At 32.9% G+C, this 18706-nt stretch overlaps 1 protein-coding gene across 1 annotated transcript in view; it reads right to left on the reverse strand.

The window, feature by feature from the left end:
• Positions 1-16435, reverse strand: part of LOC143244858 (QRFP-like peptide receptor) — a 52713-nt gene extending 36278 nt beyond the window's left edge. Inside the window, exons 1-2 of the mRNA XM_076490279.1 lie at positions 16127-16435; positions 5443-5564 (exon numbers count right to left, since the gene is read on the reverse strand). Coding sequence (XP_076346394.1) covers positions 5443-5564; positions 16127-16435 — 431 coding nt within the window. The remainder of the gene's footprint in view (positions 1-5442; positions 5565-16126) is intronic.
• Between the last annotated feature and the right edge of the window lie 2271 nt (positions 16436-18706).

Below are 18706 nucleotides of genomic sequence, written 5' to 3' on the forward strand. Positions count from 1 at the left end.
TATAACGTTAAGATTTTATTAATATTCATATTTAGCACAACAGAAACGCAGTGGCAGTACATGAGTTCAGCACGCATAATATTTTGTGTCAATTTTGTGTGCATCGTTAATATATAATTAATTAATGTTTCTTTTAAGATTGTACTCCAAATGTTTAATACACTCTCAGAAAGTGTCTTTGAAAGTAACTTTTGATTTTTCAAGTTTGTTTGTTTTTATCTGTAATATCCCAGATCGGCACCACTGCGTTAAGATTGGGGCTCTGTGGGGCCATTGCATCATTTTAATGACTAGCAGCTTCTTTCTTTACAAAGTCACTTCTGCATGAATAGGATGAGTGTCTTTGGAGAATATTTTCTTGGTAGTATAATCTTTTTACTGATAAAACCCAAGCCACTGAACATATGACGGATCAGTGTCTGACAGTACTTGCGCTGGTCCATTATTCCATCCATACTGCAAATAACTCCTGTCGCCTCAAAAAAAAAGCACTTACAAACCATCATGTTGCTTTCCTCATTTTTCATTATAGGTGCTATGTGTTGAAGTATCTTTCACCTTTCTTCTGCCGGTCGTACAACTTAAGTTCTGAACCAAATATTTCAAACTTGGACCCATCAGTCCATAGCACTAATTATCAATAGCCCAGTTTGTATTTTTAACAAATTTCTCTCTTTTGGCAATATTTGGAGACCGAAGTAAAGTTTTCAACTGATACACACCTAAATATTCTTTGAATCTTCTTGATATTGAAAATATATACACTTGTTTGGTACATGGTGGCTTATCTCATGCTTGAGATCAGTGGTAGTCTTTCGTCTGTCCCGAAGGATGCTTAAACGAAGACACTGAACATTGGTATCATTAAGTTTAGGTGTTCTGCCTCTTCATTTCATTCTTTCAAATTTACCTGTTACGGTCATACAATCTGGGGTGTACATGACAGTCTATGGAGAGCATTTCAAGTCTGGAACAATTCATCGGAGAGTCCAACTAGCATCACGTAAAGTTTTATTTGAACTTTCTACTCTTTTGACATTTCTCTACGTTTTTTTGGGCCACAGCATGACCACAAAACTTAACATATAGTGTTAAACACTGTTTTTTTCAAGGTTTACTTGTGGAGTGCTATCGAATTGATTTCTTCTAGAATATACCGGTACTATATGCTAGCTCCTTGCTGGATTATTTCTGTATAATTAAGACATTGCACTATGTCAGACCCTAAATTTGATCAGTATGTTCATTCAAGTAGAACCCTTATGACATACTATTGTTTCAATTATATGGTAATTCTAAGGAATGAAAAGTATTTTCACACTGGTTCATTCATTTATCAACATGGATCAGTAAAGCATTACCATAGTGTCGAAATTTACATTCTGTAATGTATGGAAAAATTACCCACATAAAATAGAAAGAATGACAGAATATTTGCTTGTTCAAACACTTTTGTACAATAATAAACATATCACATACGTTATATTTAATAGTTCTTTATTTGAAGTTAAGTATAAAACTACACAGTGAGATACCTGTGGTCTGCCCACCAAACCCGATTTCTATCGTTGTAATTCCGCAGACATACCACTATGCTAATAGGAGGCTTTTATAATGCTAATGTTTACATTAATTTTATGCAAGTTATAACAGTGTGTGTTTGTGTGTTTTCCTTATAGCAAAGCCACATCGGGCTATCTACCAAGTCCACCGAGACGAAACGAACCCCTGATTTTAGCGTTGTAAATCCGTAGACTTACCACTGTACTAGCGAGAGACAGGCAAGTTATAACCTGACGATTTATTTTTTGTCAGTACCATAGATTTCCGATTTTGCAGTATATTACGTTTAAATGAACATCTCAAAGCAAACAAAAACAAATTCAGTATTTCAATCACATATTTCAGTACTTTAGAGTTTTTGTTTTTTTTAAGAATTGTTTAACCGCTTTCGACACTCTCAACAAAAATATATTTTAAGTGTTGAAAACTCACTATGCAATTATTTATTATTCTCAACTAGTACAATTTTACTAGAGTCTGTCATCTTTAAGGTCTGACGTGACCTAATTAATAGGGCGGTTCAAATCTCGTCAACAAATTTACTGGTTGTTTTAGGTATGGTGTAGTTATAATGTGAGTACCAACTTCACTATCCGTTGATAAGAGAGAAGCCCGATATTTGGCGGTAGATGGTGCTGACTAGGTTCTTTTCATCTGGTTTGTCACTTCAAAATAAAGAACAGTTAACATAATCATCCCTCAACTATCTTTGCGTAAGTCTCCTTAAATAGACAAAGAAATTGCCATCTTTAAACGAAATTATCCCAGCTTTCTTATCTTAAATTAAGAGAAGTAACAACGAATGTGAAAGTCTAGCGTAAGACGTTGAAACTAGTTTATGCTGCTACACGTATATCAGCATCATCAGTTGTATCTTAGTAGAAACTGCAAGCACGAAAGTTGAATATTTAATATAAGGTAACGACATAAGGTAAGTATACTTTAAACTTGGCAATACAACAATAGGGAATGTTAATTCCCGTCGCAGGTCTGTCTCTTATTCGTTACTCGAGATGTTATACGAAGTCAAAATATACCAAAATAATGCTGATAAAGTTTTAAGCATTGTAGATATATTACATTTTAGCAATCACAAGTATAGCTTACAATGTTTTTTTCAGTTTAGTTTGCACGAGGACATTTCTAGTAACGAAATGCACGGTTAATTCTAGAAAAAGGTTTAGCTTCTTACGCACGATGACAGTCTTTCTGTCATGTACGTTACTTCTGCCGAAGTCTAGAAATTTAACTTATACCTAGACTTATACATTCGCCCATCCCGTTTAAATGGTACTATGTTTATTTTTATGAACCTCAATACGATAGTATATTATTCAGCAATCACTAATATGTCGTTGTGAAGATACAAATGAATTATCTTGGAACGGTATTAATCCTTAGAGTGATAGCATAGTTTTCTTACCATTACAAAATCAGAGCTGCTAATGTCACAAAAATAAAATTTGTCTATCAATACTTATAATTATTAACTTGCTGCTCAGAAATATTAAAATTCAAAATCAAAATGAATACATTTTCGACAGAAACGTATTTTGCTGTTTTAACATCCAAAGCTTTTAGTGCTACAACAAAAACAACGTATCATATTTAAAATTCGAAGTTCTTAATAGGGCAATTGAAATGCCTCTTCGTTCCGAATTTGTAGATATAAATGTTCTGATGAAACGTTGTAATTTTAGAATTTTACAGTTCTCTTCAAAACAATATTTTTAATCTCGTAGGCGATGATGTCACAACACACTTTTCTTTCATTTCAAAATTGAAATTTAGTTTTACAAAATGTTTTACGTTCCAAATCTATACCTGAACATGTCACGACAAAATGTATTACTTCCCACAGTTTTGAATATCACACAAAGAGTGTGTGTATACGTGTGTTTTTCTTTGTGATAACAAAGCCACATCGGATTGTCTACTATGTCCAGCGAATTAAATCAAACCCCTAATTTTAGCGTTGTAAATCCAAAGACTTGCTGCTATATCACTGAGCGGCCGCATGAAGCATTTTAAGTTCCATATATATATTATGAATGCCAAAATGAAACTTTTGTTCTAAATCCATACCTGAGAATGTCATGGCAAACTGATGTCTTATGTTTTACATTTGTAGTCGTAAACGTAGTTGTCCTCAATCAATATAATTGGGATGGCGCCTAAAAACATCGTAAAAGTACATACAAATATAATTTGGCTCAAATTTCTTCTCCTTCAGATCCTTACAGGTGTTCAGTTGGCATTAGTAAGTTTTTTTTATTCTAAAAGTTTATTTAAAGCTTAGTCGTAAATACATTTGTATGAAGTGATTGTACTTGTGATACCAAAATGGCAAAATATAAACGTTAAACTTTACTTTTATTCGTTTATCAAGAAAATTACAAATTTTAATATACAGACTAGTTGCTAGTTGTATTCAAGTAAATTACATAGCATGAAGTGAGAGGCGTCCATGCTCATATAATGTAATATTTATATATTAAGTATCCATAAGTCATACATTCTAAAGCAACAAAGGTGGAACCGAGAATATATTTTACTGATAATCGTTGTTTTGTTTTAGACTGAATATGTGTGTGCTCAAGAGTATAATATGAAGGATATTTTTTCGTTTTGCTAAATACAAGTTTTAAAGTTAAGAGTAAGTAACCGTAAAAATTCTCTGCACTGCCAGAAATGTGCCCCCAGTGGCTCAGCGGTATGTCTTTGGACTTACAGCGCTAAAAACCGGGTTTCGATACCCTGGTGGGCAGAGAACAGATAGCCCATTGTGTAGCTTTGTACTTAATTCAAAACAACAACAGCAAGAAATATGCGTGATTAGTCCAAATTAATGTTACAGGTTGCATTAGTTACTTAACGCAAAAGAAAATTACAATGGAAAGATTTTCGGCACTCTAATATGAAATCACGAGTGGTAACATAGAAGTCAGAGTACGACATTTTAAGCTAGAATAAAATATTGAAGGTATCGGTGCCCTGCTCACTACGGGGTATCAAAACCCGGTTTCTAGCATTCTAAGTTCGCAGACATACCGCTATGTCACTGGGAAAATATCGAAGCTATGTTATTTCCTCTTTTATTACAGATTTCAGGTATATGCTGCTTCACCTCCTCAGTTTTTATTCACTGAACGCTACATCTACATTTGTTTGATTTCTTTTGGTAAACAACAATAACCAAAAATGAGACAGAAGTCAAAACCTTAATATTCAGATCTTTAACATCTAATACGTGTTAATAACTCTTGTTGAATGTTTGATTTTCATTTATAACTTGAAATACGTGTATAGTGAGATTTTATTATAATTTCGGATCGGTACTTCGTGGGATCAGCAGAAAGAAAAAACACACGGTTCGGCTGAAAGTAATTACAGTTTATATAAAGACTTCATCATACGCCACTTCAACCAGCTTTACAAATTAACCATTCTTATTTACATTGCACCAAGATTATGTGATTGTTTTTTTTTATTGTCTTTTTCTTGTCAGACCTTATAAAAATACATATTTTTTTTAGGATGGCTTCCAAATGAAAACCTTTGAAAAGGACATTGAGGGTTCAGGTGAGTAGAAAACCTTCCTAATCTTTTATTTTTGGTTCATTTTCGTGGTCTGGAATCAAACTAATTGCTATTAATGTTACAAAAAATGTCAAATGCTTTAAGGCCATCGCTTAAAATGTCGTAAAATAAACATCGAACTATATCCGAAGCAATTTTTTTTTTACTGTTCAGTTTCATGACTGTTAAAGTAAAAAACAAAATTCAAACTGATCTGGATGATTGAAACGTCTTACCTTTCAAGTAATCGAAGAAAAAAGGAAGAATTCTCAATCGTTAATAGTAATTAAAATGTCTCACCTTTCAACACTCATAGCTGTTAATGTCAGCACAGAACAGATTGATGATACATTCTGAATGTAGCATACAAATTTGCAGCAGAATTCTCCGAATGTCCATGAATAGGAAAATAGCTTGGCATACTGCAATTACAAAACAAATATATATATATATATGTAACACTAACGACATTACAATCAAGTTTAGTGTTTAAATTTGTGCAAACAAAAACTATATTGATTAATAAAAAATAATTATTCCATTTCGTTACATGTATGAAACGATATCTTTTATGTTTCACAAATATTTCTAATTATAGGGGTATATTTTTATTCCATCATGTAACGTGAATCATTAAGTTTACCATTACATATCACCATAGCTGTTCACTGGTTTAATGAAATTGAGGAAGAAAATAAGATCTATTTTGTTTGCTTCTGGAATATAAGCAATTTTATGGTTAATATACTTTCTTGGTCAAAGAATAGACTGCATTTTGTTCAAATAATTACTGCAGTTTGTTAAAGTTTCTTGTACTAATTTCGAATTAAATTGCATCACAAAACCACACTTTCTTTTGTTTCTACTTTATTTTCTAGAATAGAACTGGTTCAAGGAATACTGCTCTCTATTAATAACTTTAGGCTAGTTCAAAAAGAAATACGTTGACCAAGCCAGCTTGTAGTTGTAGCTTTAACTTTCCAGATCTTTTACAGACAGCCAGTCTGTAAGCTTTGTACCACTTTTCAACTAACTAACTTCTTCCCAAGATAAAATAGCAATTTGTGCAGAAAACATCAAGAAATCTTGCAAACAACCTTATTAACTTATTTATTAGTTAATAATTTACAGTAAATCTACACCTCTGGAGTATATTCTTGGAATATGGCCTGGCATGGCCAGGTGGTTAAGACACTCGACTCGTAATCCAAGGGTCACGGGTTCGAATTCTTGTCACACCAAACATGCTCGCCCTTTCTGTCGAGGGAGCGTTATAATGTTACGGTCAATCCCACTATTTGTTGTTAGTAGAGTAGCTCAAGAGTTGGCGGAGGGAATTGATAACTAGCTGCGTTCCCTCTAGTCTTACACTGTTAAATTAGGGACGGGTAGCACAGATAACCTTTGAGTAGCTTTGCGCGAAATTCAAAACAAACCAAACCAATTCTTGGAATACATTATTCTTTCGTTTCATGTGCGCTTAACAGTATTTGTTTAGAGTTTTCATTTCCTTTCTGCAAGGTATTCGTTATGACTTTGTCATAAACAAATAGAAAAGGAGTGACCTTGTGATAAATCAATTAGAAAAGAAGTAGAAAAAGCATTGTTTGTTTTGGAATTTCGCACAAAGTTACTCGAGGGCTATCTGTGCTAGCTGTCCCTAATATAGTTTTGTGCTACACTTTTACCAACGAATAGTGGGATTGACCGTCACATTATAACGCCCCCACGGCTGAAAGGGCGAACATGTTTGGCGCGACCGGGATGCGAACCCGCGACCCTCAGATTACGAGTCGCACGCCTTAACACGCTTGGCCATGCCGGGCTATTGAAAAAAAACAAAAAAAAGGCAAATTTAAGACCAATGAGCAGGACAATAACGTACGAAATAAAAATATGAAAGCTTCCCGTGAATCATCCAAACCAGTATTTTATTATAAATCTAATAAAGATGCTTGTGCTGTTTTTAACAACTCTAATTCCGTAGTTTAACAATAAACATAATAGTACAGTATCCACTTTCGAACATTAACAAAATTTCCAACAGGTTTTTTTCACACAATGATGAAATTAATATACGATACGAAACATAACAGTTTTTAAGGTTTTTATAATATTTTTGAGCCTAAGAAAATTTTAGAAGAATACTTAACTTATTGTCCTCATAGAAATTTAGTGTTTTGATTTCTTTATAAAATTAGCATTACAAAATTATTAATAATTTACTTGCTTGAGAACTTATAAATATCAACATTTAGTAATGTAATAAAAAATGAAATTATTTTACAATTTTTTTCTGTGGTATCTCAAGATTGCTGGTGATTGAAGATATGTTTAACATAAGTTGGCAAAAACTGTGAGTGAACTTAGTAAAAGTGTTTACTCAAAACAACGTTTATGTCACTACTGAAAAAAATTGTTTAAGAACAGAATATTGCTAAATGAAATTTGCTTCTAAGTTATTTGTCCTTTTTGGACACTAGGCCACCTTGGATCTGTTAAACGATGTTCGTGGAAAAGTACAAAGTGATTGATTTTGTGTATATAAAATGTTTCTGGTTAAGTGGAGCATCTGTTCGAATGTGTTCTAAATGATTTACCGTTGTCTGGTGACATGTTTTCCTCCAAACCATTACAACAGTGATGGAATTCTGTTTGTTTGTGTTTTGTTAAGCACAAAGATGCACAATGAGCTACTACGTTCCCCCTATCCTGGATATCAAAACCTGACTTAGAGCGTTATAAGCCCTTAGACCAACCACTGGAGGGGAGGAGTGATTTACAGATAAGTCAAAGTTCTTAGGCTAATAGTCAGGTCAGAAAATTTTATGGTTCAAGGATTGCAGTTCACAAATTTTACTTCTGACCAAAGAGGGAGAACAACCTGTCAAATTATCCGCTGACTAAATGGTTGCTTTTAACTGAAAATGGAATTAATATTCACTTTTATAATGTACTCACGGTCTGAAAATGTGGAACACGTTCAACGATATTCGTAGTCTGGCACGAAACCATTAGTTCATACTCAGCCGCAAATAATCATTTGTATAAAATAGGTGAATTTAACGAGTTGGCTGTAGTTTGAAAGGGAAACATTCTTTATTGTCTTGAGTGAATAGTATGCTATAAACATAAATAAAAGGCGAAGTGCGTACTGACTTTCCATAAAGATTATTTATTACGTTTCATTCTCTTTTCTGTTTATGAAGAGTAGGTTTAGAAAGCTAAAACTTGTCCATATCTACTTTGACGAAACTAGTGAGATTAAATGATTAAATTTGAAGAGTATAATGTAATGAACAGAAGATAGTTTTATATATTGTTTCTTCTCCACCTGGAGATGAATATTCTTAAGCACCTGATTTTAGTAACATCCCACGCATATAATTGATTGCTCTTTTATGTTCTGTAATAAAATATACCGTTCTCTTACAAAAAAATCGATGGCATAGGGGACAATACATAAATACATAAAAGTTTTAAGATGACAGAAGATGAAATAGTAACAATTTTCTTTCAATTCAATAACTTATATTTAAAAAAAAATATGTATATATTTATATTATTTGGAACGTTTATCATATTTTGCAATAATATTTTTCCGGAAAAACTTATCTATTAACTGATTGTGTATTAAGTATGTGTAAATTGGCAAACAAAACTTATACTTCATAAACTTTGTAAATCGATTAGTTGAAATAAAAAATCAAGTTTTTGTGTTAACTTTTTACTCTAGTTTTTTTATTTAGTTTGAAACACATGATTAATATAACAATTTCCTTAAAGCTTTATATTTAAGTAAATAATATGAAAGTGTTCTATCTTTAATTTTTTACATAATCATTATTCAATGTTTTACAAATTAATTGTGAGTACGGGCAAGTACCGATGAAAGTGTTCTATAATTTTCTTCTAGCTTTATTTGCTGAAAGCGATTTCTATAGAATTTTTTATTAAAATTAGTGCACATGCAGCATCAGTTCTATTTTTCAGTTAATATCACTAAAGATTTCTTAAACACCATCTATTGATATACAGTTTATACACACACTTTCCCAATAATCTTCTGGTCAAGTTCTCCAAATTAATTTTAAACTTAGCTATTGCATCGACTGGGCTTATTTTATCATGCGTAACGGATTTACTGTTATATATTTATTTTACTGTCGACACTGTCAACGTTTGTGTAAGTTAAGTTTATATTAAAAACTCAATATAAATTACACTGTTAATCGTGTATTGCAAAGGTTCCGCCTATTCCCTAAATTTGTAGACGATTATCGAGTGTAAGAATCAACAATGTGTGTTTTATGAAAGCAACAGAAATGTCTAGAACCACCTTTTTGTTTATAAATCAACGTGACACCCCAAAAAAACAGCTTTATAATATTGTTGGTTTGCTACAGTTGTTAAACTAGAAATCTTAAAAACTATAATTGTGATGAATGCTTATTAAACGGAAAACTAGAGATATCTGACCATAAACGTTTACAGATTTCTAACATTACAAATCGTTCAACTTCAACGGTGGAAAAGTACATATTAAGTGAACTGTTCCAATATAAACTCAAAATTAGTTCGTTCATCGTGAACCATCGATGAAATATTCAGTTCCAGACCAGATAGAAGATTCAATATCGTTTGTAAGATTCTGAAATGTTTGTATATAAATTATTAATTATAATAACTATTTGCATACTAATACTAAATTGTATTATTGTTTGTATATCAAAATGTATTTATTTTAAGAAAGAAAACTGTGTGTCAAAAATATCATAAATTTCACATATATATTAACATCCAATTAACTTCTAAGTTCAAATTACACCAGTTTTAAGCCATTTCAAATTGTAACGCGCAGCATAATAAATTAGAAATTTGTCGGAGATGAGCTATAATACATAAGACAAAAGAAATTTAACATTATTAGAAATAAAACAATTGATTCAATGGTGATGTCCAGGATATTACTTTACACTTAACAGAACACAATGTTTTTCTTTTGTGATACTTATATTTTTTTAAAAATACGTTTTCGGCATTTTTTAGAATTAGGCAATTTTCTATCAAACAAGTTCATTAATAATCATTTCATTTCTTCGGTATTGAAACTGGCTTGTTAAATATGATGCAATTGATCTAGTTTTGAAAAAGGAATGGCTTTTTAAATTAAAGTCGTTTTAGACCTTTCAAGCCTCTGATTTTGTAATGAGAATGTTTCACTAAAAAGTAAGTGTTTCTGTGAGGTCATTTGTCTCTATTAAAATGGCTTACACAATGAAATGCAATTAATACATCGCTAAAAAGTTTGTTTGTTTGTAATTAAGTACAAAGCTACAAAATGTACTATCTGTACTCCTCCCATCACGCTAACAAAGAAAAACGTTCATGTCAGCAATAATATTGCTATTTTATTTAAGTAACATATTTTATTTTTATTGTATTAATCCAGAGAAATATGAAGGTATCAGAAAAATCCTGTGATTATAGATGTGGATATATAGGTAAAAGAAAACATTTGGGAAACAAAACATAAAAGACAAACAACTTTAATAGTGCCAACTACTTTGTAAGAAAGAGACAACATTATGTACGTTTTGTTTTTGAACTTCGGACAAAGCTACACGAGGGCTATCTGCGCTAGCCGTCTCTAATTTAGCAGTGTAAGACTAGAGGAAAGGTAGCTAGTGATTACAACCCACTACCAACTCTTGGGCTAATCTGTTACCAACGAATAGTGGGATTGACTGTAACATTATAACGCTCCCACGACAGAAAGGGCGAGCATGTTTGGTGTGACAAGAATTTGAACCCGTGACCCTTGGATTACGAGCCGAGTGACTTAACCACCTGGCCACGCCAGGCCGTTATGTATGTAACCGGGCTTATCTGCTACTCATAAGTCTGATATGATATGTAGAAGAAATACAGAAACTGAAATAAAATTGCAGTGTATGTAAAAACTCCCAATTAAACAGAACTATGAGAACATTAAAGTAATTAATGTTATATATATATTATTGAAAACTAATACTAATAAAGCTAAGTAAACAAAATCAAAAGGAAGGACTGCGTTGAAAACAGCAAATCCAATCCTCTGAGAAATTATATTAGTTTCTCATAGCCTACAAAACACGCCGAAACAAAAGTAAGTTAAAAATAATAAGGAAAAAATATCTGCACTAAATAAAAGGATCCCAGGGCACAAGCTATTATGTGGAATATAAAAGTTGGACCCACATTGCAATGGGGATACACCGTCTATCAGTTTTAACTTCCATTCGCCAGTCTCACATAAAAAAATAAAATAAAGGAGTAGCAATAGGTATAGAAATAACAATTAGGTGAGCGAGGTGTGGGTGCACAAGTCCACAGCGTCCCACATCAAATCACCCTTCACCGCCTGCTGACAGTTGTAGGAAGGTGACTGTTCTTCAAAGTAAAGAAAAATTAATTTTAAAATAATAAAAAATAAGGTACTACAATTTGGGTGTAAGTAAGTTAAATTTTACATCTTAAAGATAGCATTTCAGCCTCCATTATAACAGAAAGGCACTAATTGGTAGCCCAGTAAACCCATTATACTAGTATGAAGAGTCCCATCTAGTTATTTATAATAAGTAATATAGCACCCAACCAATACCCATTTATTAAGTCTACTGTGAATATCATGCTCTAAACAAGCCCTTATATGCGGGCAAGGTGTACATCTGTATGAAGTAGTACCAAGTTGTTAAATGACCTTATACATAACTAAAAATAGTTATTAGAATTTTTTAGTAAAATTTCTCTAATTTTTAATTCTTTATATTTATTATTTAATATATTTTTACATAATAGTTTAATAATTTTATTTAAAGATTCTTTATTAAATCCATTAACTATTAATTTTTGTATCAGTATTTCAACATTACTGATAAAATATTGTAATTTATTACAAATTTTACAATATCTGAGTAATTGCGAAGTTATAATGCTTATAACAGAAGGGTATGACACATTACCATTAAAACCAACAAAGTTACAAAGAACTGAAAACCAAGAGAGACCATTTTGCTCATCTCGAACACTCAAGAGTTTCATTTGGAAGGTGTCTTTCTGTATTTTGTTTTGTTTTTTTGGAATTTCGCACAAAGCTACTCGAGGGCTATCTGTGCTAGCCGTCCCTAATTTAGAAGTGTAAGACTAGAGGGAAGGCAGCTAGTCATCACCACCCACCGCCAACTCTTGGGCTACTCTTTTACCAACGAATAGCGGGATTGACCGTCACATTATAACGCCCCCACGGCTGGGATGGCGAGCATGTTTGGCGCGACTCGGGCGCGAACCCACGACCCTCAGATTACGAAGCGCACGCCATAACGCGCTAGGCCATGCCAGGCCTTTTGTATTTACATAAAACATTTTATACCAGGATTTTAAAATTTTCTCATTTTAAATTTCTTCAAATAGTTCAGATAAAACATCATTACTAATCTTAAAACACCTAATCAAATATCTTCAAAACATCTTAGTATATTTTCCAGTATGTTCCTTTCTTGACATAGTAACAGTAAAATTAAGTATACAATATAAAAAACAAAACAAACAAATCATGAATAACAATACATACATAAAATTCTTTTGTAGAAACAGTCTGATGTGTCTGGATTTTGTTTTGTCTTTGAATATGAAAAAGAATACGACAAAATGTAGAATTTCATATATGAAATTGTGTATATAAATTTGTACTGTAACTACTTTGTTCCTTGCTCACGTCATTCGTAAAGTAAATATCTCGTAAAAACAAGTATATCATATCCACGCAATTTTAATATACAATTTTTGTTCTACGTTGAAAAAACACACGGTGCTTGTGGACGACGTATCACGTTATTATCAAACAAACAAACAAAATCTCTGGCTGGCAAGAAGTTTCAATTACCAGCATTCCTTTGGCCCGGCGTGACCAGGTGGTAAGGTACTCATCTCGTAATCCGGGTCTGAATCTCCGTCACACCAAACATGCTCGCTCTTTCAGCCGTGTGGGCGTTATAATGTGACGGTCAATCCCACTATTCGTGGTAAAAGAGTAGCTCAAGAGTTGGCGGTGGGTGGTGATAACTAGCTGCCTTCGCTCTAATCTTACACTGCTAAATTAGAGACGGCTAGCGCAGATAGCCCTCGAGTAGCTTTGCGCGAAATTAAAAAACAAACACATAAACCAGCATTCCTTCATGGGGGAAAAAATAAAATTAAAAGTTAAGGAAAAGTATATTTTCTCAGTTTTACAATTTTCCCTGAATGTTTTTACAAGCCCACTGTATGTACAATTAATGAGACATCATTCTGTTCTATATTATTTGATAATAAATTTTTACAATATTATTAACAAGAGTGATTTTTTAAACTAGCGAAACATATTTACTGTAATATTTCATCACATGCATATTTCATACATTAGTAATGATAAATATACGAGGGTTGTTCAAAAAATACGCGGACTATTTGAATTGCGCGGCTCCAGTTGGTTCCAGGGGAATCCGCTTGGTGTCGCTAGGTTTGCACAGATCAGCTGATTACGACGCCATTTCCCGATTGCAGATATCTTCATTTGTTTATTAGCTACGCGGTTTTAAGTAAAGTGCGATTTTTTCGTTTGGCGGATTTCAAAATGAATGACCTGAAGGAGCAACGACTTGCTGTGAAATTTTGTGTTAAACTTGGAAAATCTGCGACTGAAACTTTTGCTATGCTTAACACGGCTTACGGTGATGTTGCTATAAAGCGTACGGCATGTTTCAAGTGGCATGAAAGTTTTAAGGATGGTCGACAGTCCATTGAAGATGATGAGCGTCCTGGACGTCCTTCCACGTCAACTGACGACCCACACGTCGACAAAATCAACACCCTGGTGCGGGCAATCGACGTCTGACTGTCAGGGAGCTTGCTGAAGAGTGTGGGATATCAGTTGGATCTTGTTACGAGATTTTGACCGAAAGATTGAAGATGCACCGCGTTGCTGCGAAATTTGTCCCTCAGAACTCGTGAGTTTTTAGCCAAACACTCGATCACTGTTCTTCCCCACCCTCCATACTCACCTGATCTTGCTCCTTGCTATTTTTTCTTGTTCCCCAAACTCAAAAGACCCTTGAAAGGAAGAAGATTTGAGACGATTCCCGAGATTAAGGCAAATGCGACGAAGGAGCTGGATGACATTACAAAAGAAGCGTACCAAAACTGTTTCAACAAGTGGAAACACCGTTGGGATAAGTGTGTGCGTTGGGGAGGAGAGTACTTTGAAGGGGTCCCAGACCTGTAACTTCTAAATAAAGTACATTTTGTTTTCTGACGTCAGTCCGCGTATTTTTTGAACAGACCTCGTAGTCTTAATTTTGAAACTACATTATTTGTCGTGAGTTACGCTTATTCTAGTATCCATGATCGAGCAGTATTGCTCGACATTGCAATTTTTATTATAAAAGTTTTTGTGAAGGGTCATGAGTTCAGTTTTAATCATATATTTTGATAAGTTTTCCATAGATTCTTCACTACGAGCAGACTTGTGTTTCATAACGTATTTAAGCAGCTCAAGTGCACAATATTTGATTGTAGCCGTGTCAAGGAATTGGAAAGGGTTGTGGCTAAATGGGCTATTATAATTTCAGTTTTTTTTCTCATGAAAATACTCGTTGAGTTCGAGGTAAGACTAAAAGATTGAACTTTAGTCTACTGTAAATCATTGCTTATTTTTCTTGTAAACAGTACCATATGTATTCACATCTTAATTGTAATGTCCGTGACCTATTTTTCATGATTGTAAATAGTCTTAACATTGAAAATATAAGTTATTGTCCTGAATTAAGTTGTAATGTGATTCAGGAGTCCGTAACTGTCTAATTCCTCTTTAATGCAAATTTCTCCACTCTCATGGTGAAAGAATTGCATGTGGCTTAGTAGTTAGGCAATCAGCTCTGAACCTCAGGGTTCAAAATTCTCGTCTCTTTGTTGACTAGTCGCACATCAAATTTTAGGGCCATGTGTGCATTATAAAGTAACAATCAAATCCGGTGATTCGATTAGCATTGGAGATGAGTATTGTCGAGTTGCTTCCCTCAATCTATTCTGTCTTGTCCCTTTTAGCTCAAAGTTATCGACTTTCAGCGCAGAAATCCCTTCACTAATGTTTCGCCAAAATACACAAACGGATAGTTCAAAATTAGCAATAGTTATGCAGTGACAGCCCCTTCTGTAGCTCTGCACAAATTCTTCTAAAAATCAGAGACTAAATTTTGAACTAAATCTATGAGGTTCTATTTATAAAACATACTTAACACTTCTTGTAGCAGAAAGTAAACTGTATACAATAATTAACAATTGTAACTCTAATAACACATTATAATGAACTAAAAGCTTTAGAATTGATAACTTTAGTTTCAGAGAGATTTATCACATAGTTCTATTTTCTAGTGCTGTATTTATAACCCAAGTGTACAGCTAGAACAAATTTTGCTCTAGGCCTTGCTTAATCTTTAACTTAATGAGTTAACAGCTCATCTGTTATGTGATAGTAATTTACATTTTGATAAGTAAGCTCAGTTTTTTTTATATCCATTACTAATCCAGAAATGTTTATTGAATTTTTATAGCAGTGTCATTTCCATTTAAAATATATCATTTAAACGTTTATGTGAACACTAAAAACTTGATATCTCGTTTTACCATATTAGCTTTAGAACTAAACTTTTTTTTCACTATTACGAATTAAGTTAACTTTTTAATAGATTATGATCATCACAAAGAGATGGTGATGTATCAGACTAATAATGATTTAAATTAATTTTTTGCGTGACAGAAACGTACCATGTTTATAAAAAGAAAATTTAGCACGTAATTCCTGTCCACATCTTATTCACAAATATTGTGTGATGTGCAGAAATACGTAAGTTTATTCTTTCAAATGTTTCAGAAACTAACATAAAAATGTCAAATTCATAGCACTTACCATTACGGGAACACAGAAGATAATTAAGAGTAGATCAGCGGAAGCCAAACTTACAAGGAAAATATTACTGATAGTGCGCATATGTCTAAAGTGCACTACTGTGTATGTAATAAGGATATTTCCAGTCAAGCCAATGATAAGAGTGAGTCCGTAGACAATGCTAGTTGGTATTAATTCGTCTAGAAAAAACATTTTGAAACTCTCGTACGGGTCGTAGTCATACCAAGGTGTTGTGTTGTTGGTGCTGTTGTACTCATCCAAATCAATAAGATCATAGCTGTCTTGAACAAGCATTCCTCCTTTTGTCATTTTCTCCAATATATATATATATAAACAGAATTTGACCTGCAACATTGCAAAATTGAAAACGCTGATTAGATAGAAACAAAGAATTATCTAGCCTCTCCTGACAGCATATTACATCTGAGCTTAATTTATGCAATGTGAAATTAAATGAATTTTGACTGAATCTCAGTTAGTCCAGTTTTCATAATAATATTCTGTATTAAACTTTTTAACTTTTTATAATCAGTTTTATCGTCAGATGATTTATTTGTTTAGAGAAGATTTTTTAACTGGGAGTGGACTAACTTAGATCGAAAATAAATTAAAAGCAAAAGAAATATTTCTTGCCCACCACTGGCTTTTAGTTTCCACGAATTTCTGTTAATCGTATAAATATTTTAAATAAAACGTAATAAGTTTCTTTCAACATAGAACTGATATTCTTCCTCATCAACAGCAAAAAACATTTAAAAACTACCAACACAATTTTCTTCAAAATTAAACAAACTAAGTTGCATAGCTGACATCTTTAGCCTTTGAACTTGTCTTCTGAATTTATAACTAGATTTCCCTTTATATTTACTTTCACATTGAACGTAAAGTTTCAAATAAGCGAATTCAAGCAAAAGCTTACGTCTAGCTTATTAAGCAATTCCACCAAAGAAAACACTCACTACACAGGCTACATAATAGTAATAACGTACTAAATATTATTGATACCGTTATTTTACACCAGGGAGTGGTCTAAGAGTTAACGTATTGAACCGAGAGTCAAATTGTACAAGGTTCAAGATGTTTTCATGAACGCATTCATCATTTCTTAATATAACAGCTTCCTCCCTCTGATCAGTAGTTTCAAATGAAGAACAACTACATATGAATGTTAAGTTTCTCTGACTCGCTGTTCAGGTCACTTGAACATTGAGAACCATTCAAATTCAACGTTTTTTTCAAATATGGTCATTTTCTGTTTGATATTCAAAATAAAGTTTATATATAATGTTTCTTAAGCTTTCAAAGGTTGCTTGCTATATGGCAAGAATATCACATGATACTGCATTTTTAAATAAACAAACTACTATGTTAATATTAACTACCGATCACTATATGTTCATCTCATTAAGGATTGAGTCAGATACATTTTTAAAACTAAAAACCAGTATGTTTCATCTACTTTCCACAATATTTTCGTAATTTGTAAAATGAACTCATTAAACAGTAATAAATATTGAAAGTCATTCATCTACTTTAATGATATATTTTAGAGTAACTTAATGAAAAACAGTACCAGAACATTTTGTAACAAAATAATTAATGTAGTATAGCTTATATACCTTAATATAATGAGAGCAGAACCCTATTCTGTCATAATGTATGTTCAAATATAGCTCAGCTAGTCATGTGATCGGTAATTACACAAAAGAATATTATATAATTAAAAAGATTAAAATTCACTTTTTAAAAAAAAAAATTGGCAGTAACCAATTAGACTATTACACAGAAATATCTGGTACAGTTTAGTGACTCAAACTGTATGGAAAATGGACTAAACTTTAAAGGACATTTCTTATCCTCGCCCATAATGAAAACTCTAGATAAACTCATTGAAATGGAATTTGTTTGATTAATACTTAATTGATACTAATAATACCAATCGTTAAAGCTACGCCGTTAGAACAGCGATTTCAGATAAATATCCTTTATTTAAGTGATAATAGCAATATGAAGCATTAGATCTGAAATATTAAAACAACGAGTCCAGGAGTACACTTCAGTTAAGTGATCACACCAATATTAAGGGTCTAAGAGACCCAATCAGAACCGTTTTTTGAGAAGTACCAAACCAAAGACAGTTACTGGTACACAGTATTATATTTAACTGCTTTATCAAAATAATTTAGAAGATGACTTGCTCAGTTTATGTGGAAAGGAAATTATAATCGGAACAGATTATTCAATTATAATTTACCTTAGGATTTAAAGAAAAGCATTATTTGTTTGTTTGTTTTTAATTTCGCACAAAGCTACACGACTACTAATTGAGCTAGCCGTCCCTAATTTAACAGTGTAAATATAGAGGGAAGGCAGCTAGTCATCACCAATCACCTCCAACTCTTGGGCTACTCTTTTAACAAAGAATAGCGGGATTAACCATAGCATTATAACACCCCCACTGCTGAAAGGGCGAACATGTTTCATGCTACAGGGATTCGAGCCGTCGACTCTCAGATTACGAGTCGTGCGCCTTAACCACCTGGCCATGTCGGGCCCAAGAAAAATATTAACAGAAAGAAT

Source organism: Tachypleus tridentatus, chromosome 2 (genome assembly GCF_004210375.1).
Source record: "Tachypleus tridentatus isolate NWPU-2018 chromosome 2, ASM421037v1, whole genome shotgun sequence".
NCBI classification, from domain to species: Eukaryota; Metazoa; Arthropoda; class Merostomata; order Xiphosura; family Limulidae; genus Tachypleus; species Tachypleus tridentatus.